This window comes from Lipomyces japonicus (genome assembly GCF_038497905.1).
Source record: "Lipomyces japonicus strain CBS 7319 unplaced genomic scaffold V1514scaffold_8, whole genome shotgun sequence".
NCBI classification, from domain to species: domain Eukaryota; kingdom Fungi; phylum Ascomycota; class Lipomycetes; order Lipomycetales; family Lipomycetaceae; genus Lipomyces; species Lipomyces japonicus.
In genome coordinates this window covers 26,726-47,937 of record NW_027117820.1, presented here as the reverse complement: position 1 = coordinate 47,937, position 21,212 = coordinate 26,726, and the positions used below count along the sequence as shown (strand labels likewise).

The 21,212-nt window shown below is 42.4% G+C and overlaps 9 protein-coding genes across 9 annotated transcripts; 3 read left to right on the top strand and 6 right to left on the bottom strand.

Moving 5' to 3' along the window:
* Positions 1-806: 806 nt before the first annotated feature.
* V1514DRAFT_341310 (uncharacterized protein) lies at positions 807-1,508 on the bottom strand (the record flags this gene model as incomplete). The annotated part of the gene is made up of 2 exons (XM_066929053.1): positions 807-1,287; positions 1,342-1,508. The coding sequence occupies 2 exons, from the start codon at positions 1,506-1,508 to the stop codon at positions 807-809; spliced, it is 648 nt and encodes a 215-aa protein (XP_066784769.1).
* On the bottom strand, positions 1,375-7,539 carry V1514DRAFT_303515 (CNH domain-containing protein). The gene is made up of 4 exons (XM_066925601.1): positions 7,114-7,539; positions 6,971-7,054; positions 2,292-6,915; positions 1,375-2,218 (listed from the first exon to the last, which is right to left on the bottom strand). The coding sequence occupies exons 1-4, from the start codon at positions 7,435-7,437 to the stop codon at positions 1,734-1,736; spliced, it is 5,517 nt and encodes a 1,838-aa protein (XP_066784768.1). The 5' UTR covers positions 7,438-7,539; the 3' UTR covers positions 1,375-1,733.
* A 759-nt stretch (positions 7,540-8,298) lies between these two features.
* Positions 8,299-9,400, top strand: V1514DRAFT_290415 (superoxide dismutase). Its single transcript, XM_066925300.1, has 4 exons — positions 8,299-8,350; positions 8,534-8,865; positions 8,917-9,013; positions 9,066-9,400. The coding sequence occupies exons 1-4, from the start codon at positions 8,338-8,340 to the stop codon at positions 9,086-9,088; spliced, it is 465 nt and encodes a 154-aa protein (XP_066784767.1). The 5' UTR covers positions 8,299-8,337; the 3' UTR covers positions 9,089-9,400.
* V1514DRAFT_326729 (uncharacterized protein) lies at positions 9,196-12,863 on the bottom strand. Its single transcript, XM_066926852.1, has 3 exons — positions 12,205-12,863; positions 10,199-12,095; positions 9,196-10,129 (listed from the first exon to the last, which is right to left on the bottom strand). The coding sequence occupies exons 1-3, from the start codon at positions 12,361-12,363 to the stop codon at positions 9,447-9,449; spliced, it is 2,739 nt and encodes a 912-aa protein (XP_066784766.1). The 5' UTR covers positions 12,364-12,863; the 3' UTR covers positions 9,196-9,446.
* Positions 12,864-13,157: 294 nt separating this feature from the next.
* Positions 13,158-14,525, top strand: V1514DRAFT_277350 (uncharacterized protein; the record flags this gene model as incomplete). Its single annotated transcript, XM_066924953.1, has 3 exons — positions 13,158-13,585; positions 13,677-13,770; positions 13,800-14,525. The coding sequence occupies 3 exons, from the start codon at positions 13,158-13,160 to the stop codon at positions 14,523-14,525; spliced, it is 1,248 nt and encodes a 415-aa protein (XP_066784765.1).
* Positions 14,526-14,587: 62 nt separating this feature from the next.
* Positions 14,588-15,816, bottom strand: V1514DRAFT_303505 (P-loop containing nucleoside triphosphate hydrolase protein). Its single transcript, XM_066925600.1, has 2 exons — positions 15,740-15,816; positions 14,588-15,684 (listed from the first exon to the last, which is right to left on the bottom strand). Exons 1-2 carry the CDS (start codon positions 15,747-15,749, stop codon positions 14,921-14,923), a joined length of 774 nt encoding a protein of 257 aa, XP_066784764.1. The 5' UTR covers positions 15,750-15,816; the 3' UTR covers positions 14,588-14,920.
* Positions 15,817-16,055: 239 nt separating this feature from the next.
* Positions 16,056-18,167, top strand: V1514DRAFT_326724 (40S ribosomal protein RACK1). The gene is made up of 5 exons (XM_066926851.1): positions 16,056-16,475; positions 16,541-16,550; positions 16,718-16,804; positions 16,880-17,270; positions 17,470-18,167. Exons 1-5 carry the CDS (start codon positions 16,433-16,435, stop codon positions 17,893-17,895), a joined length of 957 nt encoding a protein of 318 aa, XP_066784763.1. The 5' UTR covers positions 16,056-16,432; the 3' UTR covers positions 17,896-18,167.
* V1514DRAFT_326717 (actin family) lies at positions 18,105-19,425 on the bottom strand. Its single transcript, XM_066926850.1, has one exon. It carries the CDS (start codon positions 19,321-19,323, stop codon positions 18,169-18,171), a length of 1,155 nt encoding a protein of 384 aa, XP_066784762.1. The 5' UTR covers positions 19,324-19,425; the 3' UTR covers positions 18,105-18,168.
* Positions 19,426-19,769: 344 nt separating this feature from the next.
* V1514DRAFT_346491 (nucleotide-diphospho-sugar transferase) lies at positions 19,770-20,758 on the bottom strand (the record flags this gene model as incomplete). The annotated part of the gene is made up of 3 exons (XM_066929270.1): positions 19,770-20,258; positions 20,331-20,686; positions 20,722-20,758. The coding sequence occupies 3 exons, from the start codon at positions 20,756-20,758 to the stop codon at positions 19,770-19,772; spliced, it is 882 nt and encodes a 293-aa protein (XP_066784761.1).
* Positions 20,759-21,212: the final 454 nt, after the last annotated feature.

The window sequence follows — 21,212 nt, the reverse complement described above, 5'->3', positions numbered from 1 at the left end:
TGGAAAAATTTCGCAGATTCTTTCAAATAGATATAAAAGCTTAGATTTATGAGATGCTGTAAAACATTGTGATTAAATTTAATGCATACATGCAAAACCGCATAGACTGTCGGGTAACTTCGTATAGTAAGAACTCGATAACTTATAAGAAGCAAATATTTCTACCAGATATATCTTACTATAGCGAGGGTTTACTGTACTATATTTGTGCTGACCCCAAGGCAGGAAACCAACGTGACCAGCAAGGAGATTGATTTTCAAATTGTATTTCATCTCCTCATGCCAAAAAAGCTAAAAACAAATTTAAAAATATTAGAGTATAGTAGCTAAAGATTGGGGCTACAAAGTTATAAACTTTTTTTTTTGATGTTGATTTTCCCAAATCACGAGCTGGAGTAAGGGCCGGCGGAAGCCCAAACACAGAACTTCTACACAACATAGAAAATGCCTCAGCAGACTAAATAAAATGTAAAATGAATGAAAAGATTTTCCAAGAAAAGCTCTACAATAATACATCAATAAATTTTAAATGCAACGCTTTAATTTGAGCAGAGAAATTAAATAAAAGTTTTCATAACAGCATGCGGCTCAAAAGCTTGATGTCAAGGTAGTTTCGGTTATCGCCTCAAAATTATAGGTAAAGTGACTTCTGGAAAAGAAAAAAAAAAAGCGGGGACCCCGACATTGACAATCGATATATGAATTAATTTTGCGAGTCAACACAGTTAACTAGCTAAAGAAGTTTAATGATATACGTTTCAGGTATACAGAGTAATCGTATTTGAAATGGTATAAAAGCAATCCCGTCAAAGTTTGCATAATTCGTCTATGAACGCGTGGTCAAGCACAAGATTATCCACCCGTTGGACGAATTGTTCCGTCATGCTCGTAATCTCATAATTAGATTCACCACTATCAGTACAGATTAATTCCAGATCTGTAGCACTACTGCTCTCATCAAGGGCCCAAATTAATTTTTTTAATAATATAAACACGCGGAACGAGTATTCAGCACTTTCATGAATGACTTCCAATTTTGACCAGTCTGATTCTAAGGTTGTTGGGTCGACCACAGCTTCTTCATTAGGCTGTTGGACCACGTACGTGTGACGACGCGTGCGAATGGTTACTGGCTCTTTGGGCTTTATCAGGTTAGCATGCCGTATTAAATTGTCCAATTCTGCAGACAAAGTTTCCAATGTCGAATCGAATTTGTTCATTATACTTGGCGTTAAATGCCAAGATACAACCACCCCGTTGGTTCCTACTCTTTGACTTTCTTGTAACCTTTACAAGTAAAAATTAAAACAACACGTTTCTAATTTAACTAATTTTACTTACGACTTTTTAATATTGTAGATGTGCGTTTGGATTGCTTCTGTAAAATCCGAATGCCGAACCATCTCGTTCATATAAGCGTATAAAAATATCGCCTCGTCAGATTCGGGAACCTGAGGCGGCGGAAAAATCCAATATCGGTCGTAAACTGGTTCTCGATTCGGAGGCATGTTTTTAATTTCTTCGTAATGGATTTATTTGTTGTCCGAAGTTCTAGGCATGGCAGGTGAAGTGAGTTTGTTGTTTTAAAAATAATCACGTCTGTCAGTCCAGCCCGATTCAAAATAATTCTATTTTACACCTTTATCAACTCCCCCGATACAAATATCATACACAAAATTCAAGAAGTCCAAAACCAAAAAAAAAAAAAAAAAAATATTTAAAAAAACCAACAATTAGATCCTATCCTTATGAACCTTTATTCGTACCAACAATTGTCGCCCAGCAACTTCAGGGTGCGCAAGTGTAAACACAACGTCGTCGGGTCTGTCAGTATCTTGATTATTAACATAAACCGAAGCAGTACTAAGAAGCTTAATATCCCGACCAGAGATTACTTGTTTTAAGGAACCAGACTGTAATTCCCGTACTTCAACAAAATCACGATCAAATGAAACCACGAACTTGTCAATGACTGTTACCGCAGTTGGAGACCCTGTGAACGTAATCGTTAAACTTCTCGAGAGAGATCCATGCAGATCACAAAATACTGCACACTGATCATAACATAAAAGGAATTCATCTTTGGGAAGTCGAAATATGCCAAGAGGCTTGGGAGAATGTTGGCCGGTTAATCTTCGTCGCAGCAAGTCAGACTCAGCAGATGCAAAATCAGGAATTGACGTGCTAAGCCGTGACGGCAAGGACACAATTTCAAAACCTGTGCGGAAAAAAAAAGGCAAAAGTTCAGTAAATCGAAAACAGTATACACAAAAAAAATTTTTTTTTATTACCTCTCTCGCCATGAATGGCTATTGAATTCTTTAACACCGAAATACCAAAGTTTTCATTTTTAGAATAAAACGTATCAGCCAGCCGAAACATGTCCATGCCAGCTCGAATACCAGCCCATCCATGAACATTCTTGCGCAGTTGAATAATTCTTCTCTTGGCAATGTCGGAGTTATACACAGGCCCAATAAAATCTGATTCCGTAAACGTTGTGGGCTTACCTGCTACTAATTCATATACTTGAAATTCATGATCAGTAGTACCAGAAGACTGAATCGCAGCAGATGATGAAGATGAATCTCGCTTGCGTGCGACAATAACAATTCGTCCCTTAAGCATGCCAACCGCAAATGATGCAATTTCACGATGCTTCGATACGCGATGCGGTGAAATAGCAATTAAATCCAACTCACTTAATCCTTCATGCCATTTGGCCACTCGAGCCGCCGGGCTCGCCAATGAATTTCCCTGGATTACAAATGGCGCCGCATCAAGTATGGCCTCTAAATTACAGGTCAAAATCGTTTTATCAGCAAGAATAACGACAATACCAAATTCGCATAGCACAGCAATCTGTCGAACTTTTGATAAAAGTAACACCGGTTCCCATCTTCGTGGATCTCCATCTGACAGATAAACACCGTATTCACAACCAACAATAACGTGGGGTTTCTTGTTGGAGATGGATGGTGTTGACCCACCAACCGGGGCATGAAAACCTAACCGATCTGGATAAAATGAAGCCGAACAATTAACCCGAGACTGCACCAATGAATGAATTTGAGACTTGCCAGTAGCAGATTCCATCTCTCGAAGTGCACGTTCAAGAACCGAACCAGAGGCTTCCACAGAAAGTTCGCGTGCTTCACCTTCCGCATAAGAAAATGCCATGTCCGAGATTACTTCCAACCCAAACGGTTCCGCTCGGAACGAGTACATCGATGCAACATGCCTGTTTTTAGCAATTGTAATGGCATCAGCCCATTTATCCCGAAGCTTGCGCGTGCTTGCATAAAAAATAAACTTGCTACCTTGGCGACCAAGGTGCTGAACACAAACAGGAAAAAACATATCTTTCTCGTCAGCAGCACCATTATTTCTTACCCGGTCTTGCTCAGCCTCTTCGTTAAGACTCTTAGAACTTGGTCTGGCGGTAGTATTAAAACTGTTACCTTCAAAATCATCCTTTGTTGCAAATACTTTACCATCTTTGCTAATTATGCCACTAATACCAAATGCAGCTGATGCGGATACGCCAGCACCAGAACGAGAAACAAGAACAAGAAAATCAATCGGAATAGCAGGATAAAAAACTTCATATCTTTTTCCGCCAAACTTTTTCGAATCTTCAAAAACCTTGGTAATTAAAAGATAATTATCCAGCAAAATAACATACACGTGCTTGCCTCGGCTGAATCGAGACGTCTCCCGCAAGCTCCCACGCATAACAATATCTCTTTGCTTAGTATCTAAGTGAAGATTTACTCGCATCGCCGGGTCCTTAAACACTATCGCATCTTTTAAACCAACAAGCAAGTTTTTCCGCTGACCACCAGCATAATTATTTTCATAAGCACTAGCAACTTCGTGAATTTCAGTGATGGCTCGTTCAAGCAAATTGCGTTCTGAAGGAGGAGGTTTGCCCTCGTCAATCATTCGCTTTAGTACCAAGCCGTATCGGGTAATTTTGCTCAACACTGTCAGGACTCCGCTAGACGGATACAAGCGTTCAAAGGCTCGAAGCTCTTCTAAAAATTTAGGATTGTTTTGTTTTTCTATCGAAATTCTTTGCCTAGCTTGTTCTAATGTCGTACCATGTTGATGATAAACTTGACTGACAGGTCGAATCCATTCCAACAGTACCTGACCTATCCCAGGAATGATTGCGTTTTCCGACTGCAATGCTTTCAATGGGATAAACAAAAGTTCTTCATTCATTTTCCAAATATCGTCTGAATTAGATAGCACAAGCTTGCAAAAATTATCCGCATCTTTAACTGTTTTGGCTAATTTTTCTCGCACAACGGTCACGAATGCCTTAATATTGTTGATAAACAATTCTTCAAGGTCAATAAATTCGTAAATGGTCTGTTGTCGCCTTATTTCTGTCTTTGTTAACTTGCGTCGAATATCTTCTGGCACCGAGATCATCCACTTGTCGCCAGTTGACATTTGCATTCCTGATCCGGACGTTTGGATTTGCGAAACTGACCGCTCTGGCTGCAGATTTTGTAATTCAGAAGGTACTTTCGGTCGTTTCGGCAAAGTCTTGGAACACTTAAATGAATGGCAGCGCCAAGTACCACCTCCTTCTTCTGAATGACCAAATGTTGTATAACAACCTTTCCCACAGAGAAGCGGTAACACTCCCTTTACTGATGCAATGTTGTCGCTATATCCAGGTTCATACTCCTCTGGAACTCGGAGATTATTTACTCCCACACGTTCAACTACTCCATATCGTACCAAGGTCTTAATAACTTCGATAGCACAGTCTTCTGCCACTACATGACTTAGCTTAGGAACAAAATTAGTGAATAGACCACTTAAAGACTCAATCACGTCCTTCTCTCTCATAAAGTTTGCATCGCGGGTCATAATTATTCTAAGCCATCTATAAACTTCAGATAACGCCCATGGACACGAACATAGCACGTAGTCACTGGAAGACAATACTTTGTTACTTCCATCGGCTATAGCGGTTGCCAGCGATGGAGTAGAAGCGCTAGAAGCCACAGACGGAAAACTTAATACTGTAGAACCCTGAATAACAGTATCCGGAATATGCGGTAATCCATATCGAAGCATGGTTTTGGTATCAACTTGACTCGAAGCTGCTGACTCGGTAGGCGACACTGATCGCGGAGGTTCAGTCACAGAGACTGATGATCGCTTGGTCATCAATGGCGCCACGGAAGGTAATAAAACTTCAAAGTCTTCTTCATCTTCATCCTCATTTTCATCTCCTTCGCCTTCACCTTCATCTTGTTTGTAGTAGTTTTCATAATCGCCATGCTCAAGTTGATTACTGGATAGAGGACGTTGAGAAGAATTTTGTCTTTTGAATGCTAACGTAACTGCCAAGTGGTCATTTTCGTCATCTTCATCATAGCCACCGTAGCTATACATTTCATTTGTAAGACTTAGAGGATCGAACACAGGTTTTGAAAATTGAGGTAAAGGTTTTGACGATGAAACTTGGTTTTGAGAAGCACTGCTTTGTAAGCCAGATTGATTTGGTGGTTCATCATGGTATACAAAAGCTGCGCCATAATACGACGACTGCTGGGTCACATCATGTTCTTCCAATTCATCTTCTGATTCTGAATAAAGCTCACGATCATTTAAACTGACATCATTATATATTACCGGAGCGGAATTATCGCTAATATCTTGCTGAGAGCGAATATTAACACGTGATTTTAACCCTGACCTAGTCGGTACTGGTCCTGTCGTATTGGCCCTTACAAGTTGCGGGCCAGCATGAAATGATGGATTGCCATTTTTTTGCTCCATCATTGAAGACCATCTCGGCAACTGAGTGGTCACGCCAGGCCTGTTATCAGAGTACTCAATAGCATCAGATAACTCCATAGGAAAAGACTGACGATGAGGAGGAGGATCAGGTGGACGTGATTGAGAATGAATAGACGAAGATGTACTGCCGGCTCTTGTGACTGCACCAGACGATAGTGATCTAGATTCATAATAGCTAGGTGCAAAGTCGGATACTGATTCATCGTCTCGATAAGTGTAATCATTCGAATAATCATGGTTTTCGGAATTCTCGTAGGGTTCGTAATCATGTGATGAGTCAGAATATTTATTCGATAACAATGCTGGCCGCTGCTGCCGGTCGTGTTCACGCTCGGACTCAATTAGTTCATAAGAGGCAACGCCAGCAAAATAATCGGTTGGCGCAATTATAGAATCAGTCTGAGATATTGCGGAACCATCCTTTGCCAAATGATCAAAGTTTTGATCGAGATTGGCATCGTTGAGCAGCATGGGCAAACGAAACGACAATGACGAAGGTGAATCTGGCTGAAAACTTGACCGAATCGGAGAAGAGGAAGAGGACATTCGCAAAAATGAATAACGAGTAGGTGATGAAGATAGCGCCGGAATGGGGGATGAGTTTGTAGGTTTCGGAGGTGATCGGGAAGATGTACTGACGCTGTCCTGGTCGAGTGATAAATACGACAGTTGATGTTGCGTCTGAATCAAGTCCTGATGTTCACCATAATGATCAGACCTTGTGTTTAAATCATTGCTTGGAATAATCAACTGCTTAAGCTGTCGTTGAAATTGCAAAGCTGAAGTCGCTGAATCTGTGAAAATTGGAATTCGAGGAAGATCATGCCTGCTAAGTTCTCGGGCAAGAGGTTGCTGCAATACTGAAGATGACTCGGGAAAGTGTTTGCTTACTGATCGGTGAAGTAAATCCTTGGCAGTTCTGACTGAACCTGTCCTAGGTATTAGTGGATGAGAAAGTGGAGGTACAGGAGGCGGCAATGGAGGTTCAATTGTTGAATCATAATGCTCTCCGGTATAATCATATCTTCCGTCAAATGTTGGGTCGGGTCTAAAGTTCCAATCATTATTCATTAAACTTTCGAATTCATTCTAAGCCCAACATAATTAGTAAGATAACACAAAATAAAAATTTGTGAGGGCATACACTTGATGATAAAGGCTGAATGCTGTGATAGTGCAAGTCGTTAGATACCGGCTGGAAAGATTGTGAATTTCTATAACCAGACATCTAAAAACGCAATTAATTAAACCTCAAGCATTGTTTTACACCTTTGCCAATCAACATACTTCATCGTCATGGCTCAAGTACTGTTCACGCTGAAATAATGAGCCACGGCACCCATTGTTTGATGTTAAGGGAGTGGACACAGGTAATGGCGGAAGATTATGATTACTCGGAGATTGTTCGAGACTATATGCATACTCTCCAATTGTTAAAGGTAATTTTGGCGGTAAAGGTGGTGGTGATAGTATGCCTTTAAGCTGCTGCTGCTGCTGCTGCTGCTGCTGCTGTTGTTGTTGTTGTTGCGCAAGAACCTGATAGAGATGAGGCGGAGGCTTTGGTGGGATGACAGGTGCGTTGCCCGCACGACGAGGCCAGTCACCATCCATTGTGAAGCCAAATAATCTAATAAAAAATGAATTTTGATTTATGTATGAGTATATGTAATATGCATATTATATATATCAAATTTGAAAGCTCAAATCGTTCCTGGATAAACAATTGGATTATTCCCGCTGTGTACGAGACGCGTCAAAAAAAAGTGGGCTTAGGGTTTTTTCAAGGGAGCAGTTTGTCAATCTGGATTATGTAATACTTACAAAATGGCTAGTTAACTAGTTAGTTAATGGAAAGGCGGATTTGGCTAGCCAGCTTTCCGTAAAGAAGCAACATTGCCACTTGTACAACGTACATTGTATTCTTGTTATAGTTAGAAGGTCTTTTTCCCATAATCGTTACAAAAACGACACGTGACTGGAGAAATGACATCAAAATTTTAGTGAACTATGGAAACAGCTTTTTTTGCTTGATTGGGTAAAGTTTTTATTTCAAGACTAACCCCGACAAAAGAGGCTTTAAGCCAATGGCGTTCGTAGAGAAGACAAGTATTTCATTGGTTTGTCAGATTTTTGTCAATTGATGGTCCGTATATTATTCCAACAAGTACAGTCGGTACAGATAATTCAATTTTAGTTATTGCAATTATTATTAACTCGTGAAATTGAAAATGTTCAGCAGCTACCCGTATAGGTAACTAACTGTATGAAAAAATAAATATACTATAGCAAAAAACTTAAAAAGATGACAATACATCATTGCATATCAGCGTAATATTATTGACTATTAATCCCTAAATGACTTAATGTACAAGCCAAATGGCTCAATTGTCTAATAATCAATTCTGTGTCCCCCCCCACCTCGCTCTATAAAGCTTCTTCTCTCCTGTTGTTACACTCGCGTTTTTTGCAATCCGATTACAAAGTCCGTCGAATTACTTCAAATTATTAAAAATGGTTAAAGCTGGTAAGCAATCAATGTCTTTGTGATTTTTGTTGTATATTTCATCAATTGTCTTTTTTTGGAATGGGATTGGCATGCGAAATGATTGTTGTAGTTTGCTATCAAGTTTATCAATCAATTCTCATTTCTAATTCCATTCAATTCCAATTTCAAGTATTTGTTAACAATATTGACTCTACGTGATAGTTGCTGTCGTCAGAGGAGACTCTACTGTTTCTGGAACTGTTTTCTTCGAGCAGACTGCCGAAGGTGCCCCAACCACCATCACCTGGGACATTAAGGGCAATGACGCCAATGCCCTCCGCGGCTTCCACGTTCACGAATTTGGTGATAACACCAATGGCTGCACCTCTGCTGGTGGTCACTTTAACCCGTTTGGCAAGACCCACGGTGCTCCCGTTGATGAAGCCCGTCACGTTGGCGATCTCGGCAACATCACCACCGATGCTGAGGGAAACGCCAAGGGTTCCACCTCTGACTCGCTCATCACTCTCATCGGGCCCCAGAGCATCCTTGGCGTATGTAACGAATTCTTGTTAATTTATGAAACAATTTACTGATTGTTCTAGCGTACTGTTGTTGTCCACGGTGGCACTGACGATCTTGGAAAGGGCGGTCACCCTGACTCTCTCAAGACTGGTAACGCTGGTCCAAGACCGGCCTGCGGTATGTTAATATTGATTTTGATTGTGATATTTTTTCTAATTATTGTGCTTAGGTGTTATTGGTATTTCTAACTAAATTTATCAATAAATCGTGATTGGCTGTATTTTCTTTTTTACTGATATAGTCGTTTAAGTCGTTTAAATATAATTATAATTTTAAAAAAAAGAAGTGAATTTTTGTTTGTTGTTGTAATGGTGTGTATCATGGTATATAAATAACAAGCCGTAGTAAAGATCTGACCATGAACTGAATATAAGAAAAAAAATATATAGTTGTATGAAATTCTTTCATCTGAACACAAAAAAAAAAATAAATTTAAATGACATTTGAAATTCAAAACTTTTTTGTAGAAATGCTTTTGGCTCTTTTCTCTTTAATAAAAATGACAAAAAAAAATTGTTGACATAAATCGGGGTACCGTGTGATGTTGCACTTACTCGTCATCTGGAGTAACATCACCATACTCCCAGATACCTTTCCTTTCGATTTTGGCTTGATCAACCTTCTTTCTCAAGTTTGCGACTTCAGTAGATCCAATTGAAGATCTTTCAAATCCACGTCGAAGTACTTTGTCACTGGGGACATAAACCCAACCTTCGTTAGCTAATCTTTCATTTATGCTCTTGTCTATATCTGATGCGTCAAATAGAGTGACCGCGACAGCACCGGGCAGTCCATCAGCAACAGGACCATCAACGATTGCGATTAGCTTTTTGAGTTGACCAGACAATATCGTTTCCACTTCAGAAAGAGCAATATCTGCAAACGTAGATACTGCATAATATAAATAATCATCACTAAATTCTGGATATCGAACAATCGACAATCTTCCCAACTTGGTCGAAACTGGGATCGAAGCATTAGGCGCAAATCCTGCAGGGAGAACCTTCAATTTGGAAAGTGGAGCTTCATCGATAATAATACCAAAGTCAAGTGAAGTCAATGTTGCACTTTTTGATGCATGATCATATTGAGTGACCTTAAACCTGCCATAGCTTGAAAGTCTAGGAAGCGCGTATGCAACTAGATCGCCAAGACGCAGACGACCAGTAACTGGAGAAGCAGTGTTGATAGCAGCAGAAAGCGAAGCAGTGAATTGTTTAAGTTTAGCAACTTCTAATTTAAAGTATTAGTTTGTGAAAAAAAAAAAAAAAGTTTTGAGAAGGAGCAAGGGACTACACATACTGTCGTCGAGAATAATGAAATCAAAGGTACCATCAGAAGCAACGTTGGTAACCGCAACGTTAAGGTATTCCTTCTTTTTAGACTGAGTGGTTGTAGATCCGACAGACAGAACAACTTCAGTTGGTGGAGCAGCTTGTTTGGCTTTGTAATCCTTCCACAAACCTTTTCGCTTCTCTTGAGCAAGTTCCTGAGCAGCAGTGAATGCACTTAAAGGTGCAGCAGCAGATTGTGCAGAGTATTCATCAATAGTAGCAAGACCTTCTTCAAGTAAAGATAATGCAAACGTATCCTTATTACCAGGAACATGTACCAATCCAAAAAAGCCACCAGACTTGTCAGCATGCGTAACATCAATTTCAACATCACGTTGCAACAACCTGCGAGAAGTGAATTCCTTTGCTTCTTCTCCAAACGGTTCTGATTTTTCAGAACCAGTGCCTGATGCAAGAGCCACGCGGGGAGTTTGAATGCCTGCTAGGATAAACTTAATGCGGGCATTCTCTCTAGGAAGTAAAAGACGCAGCCTGCTTCCGGTATTTACAAATTCGACAATTGCCGGAATTCGTTTTTGTCTTTGAAGAGAGGGTAAAAATGCAGTGGCACGAGCATTAGACTCGGAAGCATTAACGGTTCGGTCTGGCGGTAAGATAATTCCAGAATGGATTGCCTTCTTTTCGGCAATGGCAGCGGATTCTTTTTCAAGAAGCTCATCCCAAATAGGCGAACGGTCTTCAAATTCACCCTTTCTGTGCCTAATGACAGATGCATATCCATTCTCGACCAGCAAGGAAGCCAAATCAATTCCGTCGTTGTTACCGGTCTTTATGAGCGTGATGGTAACGATATCACGGGCATCAAAGTTTTCCGATTTGGGTCGAGTGTGCAAAAACGTTACCTTAACGTGCTTGCCAATGGTACGCTTTCTGACAAACTCACGAGCAGCAGCCACATAGGAAGCCTGGGTTTGGTCGGCCTGTCGAGGGCCACGAACGCTGGCAAGTTGAACCGTACGATCACCAGACGACTTAGTCCTCACAACCAAAGTATCAGCAGAAACGACACGGGAGACAACGGCGGTGAACAGCTTGTCATTTTCAGCATCAGCGGCATGAGCTTGAGTAGTTGTGACCACGGTTCCATGCCAAATGTTGAAACCTTTAGCCTTGGCGGTAGCCTCAGCTGCACGGAGCTTGGACATGTTTGCAGCGCCAACGAAATTGCTTTGCCAATCGCTAACGGTTGCCAGGCCAGATTCAAGCAATTTTTCGGCAATGATGCCTGCTGGATGAATGACTTGTCCTATAAGAACGCCTTGCTGAGATTGACCAAGAACTTCAATTTTGACATTTCTTTGAAGCAAACGAGCTTCGACAAAATACTTTGCCACGTCACCATAAGGCTCACCATGTTGTTCTGCGGCAGCATGTGTTTGTGAAGACCTTGGCGCTCTGATGCCGGCTACAAGGACAGGAACAATAACATGAGAATCGGGGAGAATAAGCCTGACAATTGCGCGATCACCATTAATGATTCGCTCAACGATGGAATCAATTGTTTGACCCTTGTACTTGTCAACAAAGTCAATGGGCAGTTCGTAGTACGATGAGTAAGATGCATTGTCAGAAGTCGACCATATGCTGGCATTGGCATCTTTTGCAGCTTGTTCAAGTTCCAAGTATTTGGCTGTGAGGTCATTAGGCTCAGCATCTTTGGGACTCGAGGCACGGACGCGGACAATGCCCTCAGAAATAAGTCTCTCGTTGACAGAGTCGGTACCACCAAGGTACACGACGCCATACTCTCTGCCTGTAGACGGCACCGTGTAAAGAACTTCAAACCTAACCTCCTTTCCAACGAGAAGAAGGCGAAGATATTCCCGAGATTGAAATGCATGGGGCTAGATCAAAAATAGGGTCAGCGAGTTGAACACGGACATGGAATAATTGTGTTTAGAATTCAACGAAAAAATTCTAGACATGGCGGCAATATTAGAATGAAGATATTACCTCGTCGCCTTCATCACGTCTTAAACGAGGCGCAGACACGTAAGCCAGAGACAGAATTCGTTCAGATGGAGGTTTTCCCTGTTGCGGGGGCTTGACCGGGGTGAGCACTACTGTGTCACCTGAGAGCGCGGACTTGACCTTGGCACCGTAGACAGTCATTTAGGTGGTGAAAAAAAATTGACAATGACGAAAAAAATAAAATAAAATAAAATAAAATAGGAATTGAGTTGAAAGAACAGAAGTAGGAGAAGAAACGGGGCAGCGAAAGCGTGTAAAATACGGGTAGAGGATGCGAATGTGGTGGTCTCGAGAAGACGCGAGTGGAAGCATTTAGTGCGGCGACGTGATCTTGCGTACTCGCACTCGCACTCGCACTCGCATTTGCATTTGCATTTGCACCACGGCCGCAATTGCTGGTTGGCAGTGCAGTGGCCATACCGCATTTTGAATTCAATTGATCCGGACTAAACCAACAAGAGCGGCCGGCAGCAAGATTGCGTCAAAATCATGACCGAAGCTGGATGATTCTCAACGAATTCACCATCGCAAACCACCACAATGGACCACCGTTACGTTTTTCTACCGATACAATACAATCTATTATCTATAACCATGACTAGTAATTATCAATGTCAACTATGTACATGGACATGTATATGTACATACATACATCAACATTCAAAGTACTCGTAAGGCCTATTGTTGTCTCGTGTCATGTGGCGCATGTGGCGCATGTGGCGCAGTTTTATGTCATGTGACTGTTAGTATGCCGTGCTGCCGTGCCGTTTATGTAAGCCATCGGCAGTGCGGCGAGCCCTAGCCCTCAGTGTTGTTGTGCTTGCGCCGCTCCGCTCTCGCGTTTCCCTCGGGCGCCTTTTTCGTCGTCTTTTCCTGCCCGCGCCTTTTGCTGCTGCCCATACAGTTTCGTCTTTTTTTTTTTGTTCTTTACAGCAATGGCACACATGAGCGAGTACCAAGCTTCTATTGCGCTTCTGGATTTGGACCGCAGCCATCATCCTCAGCAGAACAAGTCGCCGGGCCCGTCGTCGCCCACAGCCGCAGGTGCCGCGGCCGCCGCCGCACCTGCTGCTCCACAGCAACAACAGCAGCTGCCCCGCATCGTCATGCCCAAGGACAACCAGGCAGCCGTGGTAGGGAACAGGTTGCTGAGGGGTAGGAACCCGTCTATCGCAAACCTGCTTTCCGACGCATCCTCGGCCGCTCCACCGTCGTCGTCATCGTCGTCATCGTCATCGTCCGTCGCAGTATCGGCCACCACTGCTGCTGCCACGTCTCCCTCATATATCGACCACCTGCAGTTGCCCCATATTTATACCAGCCAGTTGAATCCGCCTATTGACACGCAGCTCCTGTCGCCCTTGTCGAGCTCGGCCGGGCCCACGTCGCCATCGTCCTACCCATTCGCGCCCTCGCCCCAGCCGCACATAAACCACCATCACCACAATCAACAGCAGCAGCAGCAGCAGCAACAACATCAACAACATCAACAACATCAACAACATCAACAACATCAACAACATCAACAACATCAACAACATCAACAACGTCAACAACGTCAACAACATCAACAGCAGCTCTCATCGCATCCACAACATGCTTATCAACATCAATCTTACCAACACCACCTTGACTCTCAGTTGACTTCTCAACCTCAGCAAGCCCTTCCTTCATTGCCTGGCATTTTAACCGATGACGAATATCATGAGAGAAATACCGACCCGGCCTTGTCCGGAATTATTCCTGCCCTGCCAGTTCGCACCGCCGCTTCTACTGAATATCCCCAGTCGGCTGGTACAGCTAGCCAACAGTCTGTCTCTACGGTTACCGCTGCCGCCGTTGTTGCAGCAGCAGTGGCTTCCTCTGCCTCGTCAGCAAAACCGCCATCGTCGACATCTCCTTCAGCGTCTTCAGGTCAGGCACCATCTGCTTCTCGTCCTTACCAATGTCCGCATGCCGGTTGCAAATGGACATTTGCTCGTCATTCGGATCAGCGGCGCCACTTGAGATCGCATTATTCCCCTAATTTTCATTGTCCTTACTGGCGTACTGACCCTACCTGTCATCGTAACGGAGGTGCTTTTAACCGTTTGGACGTTTTAAAACGTCATTTACGTCTGGTGCATTTTGTTCAACTTAAAGATACCGACGCTGGTTGGTGTCGTCTTTGTCAAAAGATGTTTCCATCTCCGCGAGTGTTTGTCGAGCATTGCGAAAAATGCGCTGAATCCGTGCAACCAACCGAATGGAAAAAGAGTTCCGCCGAGATTCCTGATGATCAGAGTTCACAACTATTGCAGTAGCAAGTAGTATTTAATTAGATGACTTATTCTAATTGGATTGGATTGTATATGTATTGGATTGAATTGAATTGAATTGAATTGGATTGAATTGGATTGTACTGGACTGTATTGTATGTCTAATGACTTTGTTTACGTTATATATCTTTGATTTGTTGTTCTACGCACATGAATTTAAAACGACTAATTTGGTCTTCTTTTTTTTCAGTTTTTTTGGTAGAATGCTGTGCATATAGAACATTGCGTCCCGACTCCTTCCGTGCTCATGTCAACCTGCTGCAAATGACTGACTGTACCGCTCGCTGCTGTGGTCAGCGACGGGAACACTGTGGCGTTCGACCGTGTGTAAACTATTATATATGTTGCATGTGCTTTGCATGCCGTAGTTTCCTTTATATCTATAAAATAATGCATCCGACACCGCCTCTACTCTTCTTTGTTTTTTTTGTTTGTACTCCAGTCACCGCGTCAGGCTGCTTGCCACTACTTCGGCGTGAAATCCGCCGGCCTCCATCTGACGCCGTCTTGGCATGCTTTAAAGTGGAAATGCTAAATGAATGTGAATGTTTTTCTGTTCTCTCTGACGTCCGACTAGATGCTCTAACTCGCGTGACCTGCTGCTGCTGCTCGTTTTCTAGCTTTAACACGGCGTCATGTTCTAATTCCCGACTCTGGATTTGCTGAACTAAATCAAGAAACACATCATTTACGTTCTGGCCTGTTCGCGCACTGGTCTCGTATAATGCTGATGACCCCCATCGACTGGCCGCAGATTTGGCTTCTTGGAATGGCACCGTTCGCGCGTGTGACAGGTCAGCCTTGTTTCCTACAATCACGATCGGCGCATTGGCTACGTCTTTGATTCTTAAAATCTGGTCATGTACTCGTTCCAGTTCTTGCAGGCTCGACCGGTCAGTCATGTTATAAACCAACAGGAAGCCTTGGCCATTGTTGATGTAAAGTTCTCGCATGGCCGTGAATTGCTCCACGCCGGCCGTATCCAGAATTTCGAGCACGCAAGTCTGGCCGTCGAGCGTTATGGGTTTGCGATATGAGTCTTCGATTGTGGGATCATATGAATTCAAAAAAATGCCTTGCGTAAATTGCACTGTCAACGCAGATTTGCCCACTCCGCCAGCTCCCAGTACGACAATTTTGTATTCTGTAACAGGTTAGTGATTGGTATTAAACATGTGTATAAGAAGAAGCATGCATACCTCTACTCATAGATTATTGACGCGTCAAACGGATCGCAGTTATATGTATTTGTGTACGTATATGACTATATATATGCAGAATAAAATAATTGTGAAAGTGCTTGCAAGTCGCGTAAACCAGTTGTAGCAAGGGGTGTCGCGTCGAGCGCGTCGCGGCACGAACCGTGTGGTCCGACGCCGGGTTGCGGTGCGGGTGCAGCGAACAGCTTGCGCATCACATACGTCCATACATAAACATGCATTGTAGATTTTTATTATATAGTCGGCTCTTATGTGCATGCGCCGCATTTGAATACCAATTGACTTGTTTGGACACAATGCATAGCAAAATGCAAGCTCCGTCCTGATTGCCGGCGATAAGCACATACATAATACGCAAGATGTCACGGCAAGTTAAAGTTTGCCGTTTTGCTCAGGGGCCCAATCAATTAATGACTAAGCGATGACTACTCGGACCGCCGCATTTGCGTTTCGCAGTCACGCTCAACTTCAGCCCTAACTGCTGCCTATAAGCTTAGGGTTAGCATGGGAGACTGCGGCAGAGCCCACAACACAAAGCGTGCGCGTTGGACGGTTGGCAAGACAGTCAGTGTTTGGGGTGACCAAAGCAAAACAGCGTTCGTACCGTTTTCCTTCGTCTTCTTTTTTTTTATTTCATTCGACGTACTTGTCAACATATTTTCATAGATCAACATGAGTCAGTCAGAAGTTTTGGTTCTTCGTGGAACCCTTGAGGGTGAGTTTCTGGTTTAATCGGCCTTGTCTGAGCGCGGTGGAGAAGTGCTAAAACGAAATATCTAGGACACAACGGGTATGCTTGTTTTCATTACACATCTTGCTGAACGCTTCCTTGTGTGTAGTAATACGGACGTCGATGTTCTTCAATGAGGTCTTGTTATTACATTCACGGAGTCTTTATCGATTTTTTTTCAGCAATGTTTTCTTAGCGCAAGTTTTATTGACACAGTTTCATTTCAGATGGGTCACCTCCCTTTCCACCTCCGGCGACAACCCAAATATCTTGTTGTCTGGATCTAGAGACAAGTCTCTCATCCTCTGGAACCTGTACGTTGAAAATCATACATCAGACTTTTTTTATTTCGGTTATTGTTTTGTGCTAACCAGATTCTCAAAAAAAAGTACCCGTGACGAGAACGCCTACGGTGTCCCCAAACGTTCGCTTCATGGACACTCGCACATTGTTCAGGAAGTTGAAATTTCTGCTGATGGTCTTTTTGCCATTTCTGGTTCTTGGGATAAGACTATTCGCCTGTGGGATCTTACCACCGGTGAGACTGTCAAGCGTCTTGTCGGACACGAGGGTGATGTTCTCTCAATTGCCTTCTCTTCCAATAACAGATTAATTGTATCTGGCTCCCGTGATAAGACCATCAAGGTCTGGAATCTTCTTGGCGAGTGCAAGCACACTATCAGAGATAAGACTCACACCGACTGGGTTTCCAAGGTCAGATTTTCTCCCAATGCCGCCAACCCCATCATTGTCTCTGCTGGCTGGGATAAGCTTATCAAGGTAGGATTGAATGATTTTTATTTATTTATTTTTTCACTTTCTTCAGCGAACATGTCATGTGATGCATTGCATATATATTTGCTACTTCAGATGGCCGCAAGGTCAATGAGACAAACAATCACCTAGCAACTGATGACCTTTCTGCTGCATGTTAATTTTGCTTTTCTGATTATTAAAAAATGCTAATTTTATTAAAAAGGTTTGGGATGCTTCCGACGCTGAACTCGAGGCTGATCACCACGGACACACCGGGTACATTAATGCCATCACCATCTCCCCTGACGGATCTCTCTGCGCTTCCGGTGGCAAGGACGGTTCCTGCATGCTTTGGGATCTTAACAAGGAGAAGCATCTTTATTCTCTTGATGCTGGTGATGAGATTCATGCTCTTACGTTCTCTCCTAACAGATACTGGCTGTGCGCTGCTACTTCTTCTTCTATCAAGATTTTTGATCTTCAACAGAAGGCTCGCGTTGATGACTTGAAGCCTGATTTTGTTGAGGGCAGTGCTAAGGGTAAGGAGCCTGTCGCCATCAGTTTGGCGTGGAGCACAGATGGCCAGAACTTGTTTGCCGGTTACACCGACAACAAGATCCGTGTCTGGCAGGTGATGCAATCAAGCTAAACTGTTTTTTTATTACAAAAAAATAAAAGAAACTCAAAAAGACTTTACTTGGATTTTATTGAAAAAATTGTTTTTATGTTTATATAGTAGTAACTGGATCTTAATGTAAGAAATAGGGCTGTTATTATTAGGATGGGCCTTTGTATCTATTATTTTTGAAATTACTTGTAAACTTTCTGTATAGTTTCTACAAACTTTAATTTCAATTGGTCTTTTTTATACATTTCAAAAATGTTTGATTGATTTTATCGCAGATTCTACTAATATACCTGGTTATATGCATTTAATATGAACTAATTCTGGATTTTCATGCCATTCCTCTGAACTGACCCACATCTTCCGAAACGTGCTAAGTCCTGCCAAGATTGAACCTCCAATCCATGTTGAATACTTTCGTTCTGGAGGAGCATATATTTTAATCTTTGTATCAGTTTTGCGGCTACGTAATTCTGACAATAATCGATCACCGAATCCCTTTAAAAGAGTGGTCCCGCCTGATAATACAATATTAGCATACAGCGACCTTCGCAAGTCGATATCAACTTTTGCCAATGATTCTGAAAGCATATCAGGAATGCCTGAATATTCTAAACCTAAAATTGATGGATCAAATAATACTTCTGAAGCTCGAAACCGTTCAGCGCCAAGCCGGATTACCTTGCCATCAGGTAAAACAAATGATTCACCGGCAACAGCCGGTCCGGATCTGCGTTCGGCCTTGCGTGCTTCTCGTTCCTCATGCCTAACATCTAATGCGACAAAACAATTTTGTTCCTTGATCTGGCGAACAATCTCTCGTTCGGCTGACGTGTGCAATGCCACGCCAGCATGCTTGCGAAGCAAGACTTCAAGATATTCTGTCACGTCCCTGCCGGCAACGTCAATCCGTTTAATCGCATTCGATATTGCAAATCCTTCATAAACTGGTACCGTATGGGTCACGCCGTCACCAGAATCAAGCACAAGACCGGTTGTGCGGCCTGACGCGTACAGGGCAAGAACTGCTTGAATAGATACAAGCAACGCCGGCACGTTAAAACTTTCGAAAAAGATTTCTGCTAATTTAATTCTATTTTTCCGAGGATTTAATGGTGCTTCGGTTAATAACACTGGATGTTCCTCCGCCATGACCTTTAAACCTTGTGAATAAACATAACTCCATATTTTTTCCATGTCCGCCCAATCCTCCACGATGCCGTGCGCAATTGGATGATGTAACTTAAGCAAGCCGCGATGTTCCTGTGCTAATTTGCCAATAAACAATGAATCTTCTAATGCTCCTGCCATCACCCGAGCATGCTTTGGCCGGCCTACATGCGATGGGAAAAATATTTTTGGCTGTTCCTCGCCTGCAAACCCGGCTTTTATTTCACCAGTACCATTGTCAATAACTAATGGCTGGTTTGTGAGTACTGGTGGAAGGGCCATTAAATATCACCTTATTGCGTCAATCTTTCTTTTTAACCAGCTATATTAAATATTTCGTTGTTGTTGATAATTACACGCTCAGTCTCTGCAACCACAGTTTACAACCATTTCGCGTTCGTGCACTCCATTAAATGTAGCGACGCGTTGTTTGTTGTACAGCGCAAAGTACAAAACTTATTTTTAACGTAACTCCAGCTTAATAAATCATCTAGCACACAATAGCTACATAATACGTAAAAAAGTATTCCGATAATGACAAGTATGACATAATGTAATTAATATTTATATATATATATGCACAAAAAAAAAAAAAACAAAAAAGATTGACCACCCATACCCCAAAAAAAAAATCTTAAAATAATAAAAACTCAAATGTTATAGTTATGTAGTATTTATATATACAATTACGCCAATTTCTCAATTGAGAATCCTCCAGATATTTTTTTTTATCCAACGTTTCGCTCATCTGCAGGCTTCCAAGAACCTTCAAAGTTGTGTTGGACAAAAGCATGAGGATGGTCAGTCTGATGAGCACCCATAGTATTTACACCGGGCGAGAAACTTGTGATTGGCAATACGGCTACGTCACCAATAATCACTCCTTTGGTAATTCCCGTAAGGTTCTTCCACGTCGTATATTTTTCAATCGAGGTCAAATAATCAAATACCGTGTCCGTCCAAATTCCTGGACCAGTCCAATCCATTATCTGAGAACCGGATTCCTTAGTTTTCGGCAAGGCAAGCTTGCCAAGCGCCTTGCGCCGTAGAGTTTCGGTTGTGATGTGTGATACAATATTGCGCAGTACGGGATGCCCCTTTTTCGCGAAAATAGTCCATTGGCAAAATTGAACTCGTCTAGCGTACCAATCATTCCAGTCGGGACGATCAGGATCGGCTTCAATGCCAACTACTAAACCGATGTTGGCTTCATATTGCTTTCGAAGCTCTGATAACTCTTCGTCTGACCTTGACAGATGGTATCCCTCATCGTCCTTGGTGACTTCTACCAAGCCATCAGAGATCCAGCGATAAATTGGCTTAAGTGGTACGGTGTCAATATCTGAATACACACCACCGCGAGCAAACAGTATCAGGTATCTAAAAAAGTCGGCTTTGAGAATTGACCTAGGCATGGTGGAATATGCCGTTACGACATCAGGAACGGAGGCATATAATTGCCGGATCAAGGTCGCGGAAGTTGCGTCATCAAGCACCTCGTGGGCATAATCCGGATTCAGCTTCTCCCATGATAATGATATGCGATGAAATTTGGCAGAAAATCTAAGATCATTAGGAAGATATTTCCATGTTTGCCAAATATATCGAGTAAATTTTGGCTGCAGTTGTGGTTCATAAGCGAATGCTTTTTGAAGTCTGGTTGAAGAAAGAGATTCAAACGCTGCAACGCCTTCGTTGGTTGTAAATATGCCGTCATCTTTTGCAGATTCGGTAGAGAGCAAAGATGTGCTTGAATCTGATCTGGAAGAAGTCGTTGATTGAAAAATAAAAAAAATAATGCTCAATAGAACAAGAGCTATAATTACAGGAGCACGTCTAAGACGAGTGGTAGACGGCGGGCCCATAATTGCGAGTAATGACAATTCATGGACTAAATCGACGATTTGCCGATTTAATAGCCCCTACCGGCAATGACAACCCTGAAACTATTACAAAAAAAAGGAAGAAAAAAAAAATATATATATAGAAGAAAAAAAATATATATATTTGAGCTTGGTTTGTATTAAAATATACAAAATTTGGTGGACAGGACAAGTCGAGCGAACGAAGGGATGCTGCTCAGTAGCTAAATATAAGCCATCGTATTTATATATATTGTTGTTTAAGATGTTCAATATTAACTTAATTTCTCCGGCGCTGATCAATTGACG

Coding starts and splice junctions, on each gene's coding strand:
- V1514DRAFT_303515 (XM_066925601.1), bottom strand. CDS start 7,437: ATGGATGGTGACTGGCCTCGTCGTGCGGGCAACGCACCTGTCATCCCA. Junction 7,055..7,113: donor ACTTGAGCCATGACGATGAA/GTATGTTGATTG, acceptor TTGCGTTTTTAG/ATGTCTGGTTATAGAAATTC. Junction 2,219..2,291: donor AGCCATTCATGGCGAGAGAG/GTAATAAAAAAA, acceptor TTTTCCGCACAG/GTTTTGAAATTGTGTCCTTG.
- V1514DRAFT_290415 (XM_066925300.1), top strand. Junction 8,866..8,916: donor GGCCCCAGAGCATCCTTGGC/GTATGTAACGAA, acceptor TGATTGTTCTAG/CGTACTGTTGTTGTCCACGG. Junction 9,014..9,065: donor TGGTCCAAGACCGGCCTGCG/GTATGTTAATAT, acceptor TATTGTGCTTAG/GTGTTATTGGTATTTCTAAC.
- V1514DRAFT_326729 (XM_066926852.1), bottom strand. CDS start 12,363: ATGACTGTCTACGGTGCCAAGGTCAAGTCCGCGCTCTCAGGTGACACA. Junction 12,096..12,204: donor GACGTGATGAAGGCGACGAG/GTAATATCTTCA, acceptor TTTTTGATCTAG/CCCCATGCATTTCAATCTCG. Junction 10,130..10,198: donor TTTCATTATTCTCGACGACA/GTATGTGTAGTC, acceptor ACTTTAAATTAG/AAGTTGCTAAACTTAAACAA.
- V1514DRAFT_326724 (XM_066926851.1), top strand. CDS start 16,433: ATGAGTCAGTCAGAAGTTTTGGTTCTTCGTGGAACCCTTGAGG. Junction 16,805..16,879: donor TCTCTCATCCTCTGGAACCT/GTACGTTGAAAA, acceptor CTCAAAAAAAAG/TACCCGTGACGAGAACGCCT. Junction 17,271..17,469: donor GCTGGGATAAGCTTATCAAG/GTAGGATTGAAT, acceptor TTTATTAAAAAG/GTTTGGGATGCTTCCGACGC.
- V1514DRAFT_326717 (XM_066926850.1), bottom strand. CDS start 19,323: ATGGCCCTTCCACCAGTACTCACAAACCAGCCATTAGTTATTGACAAT.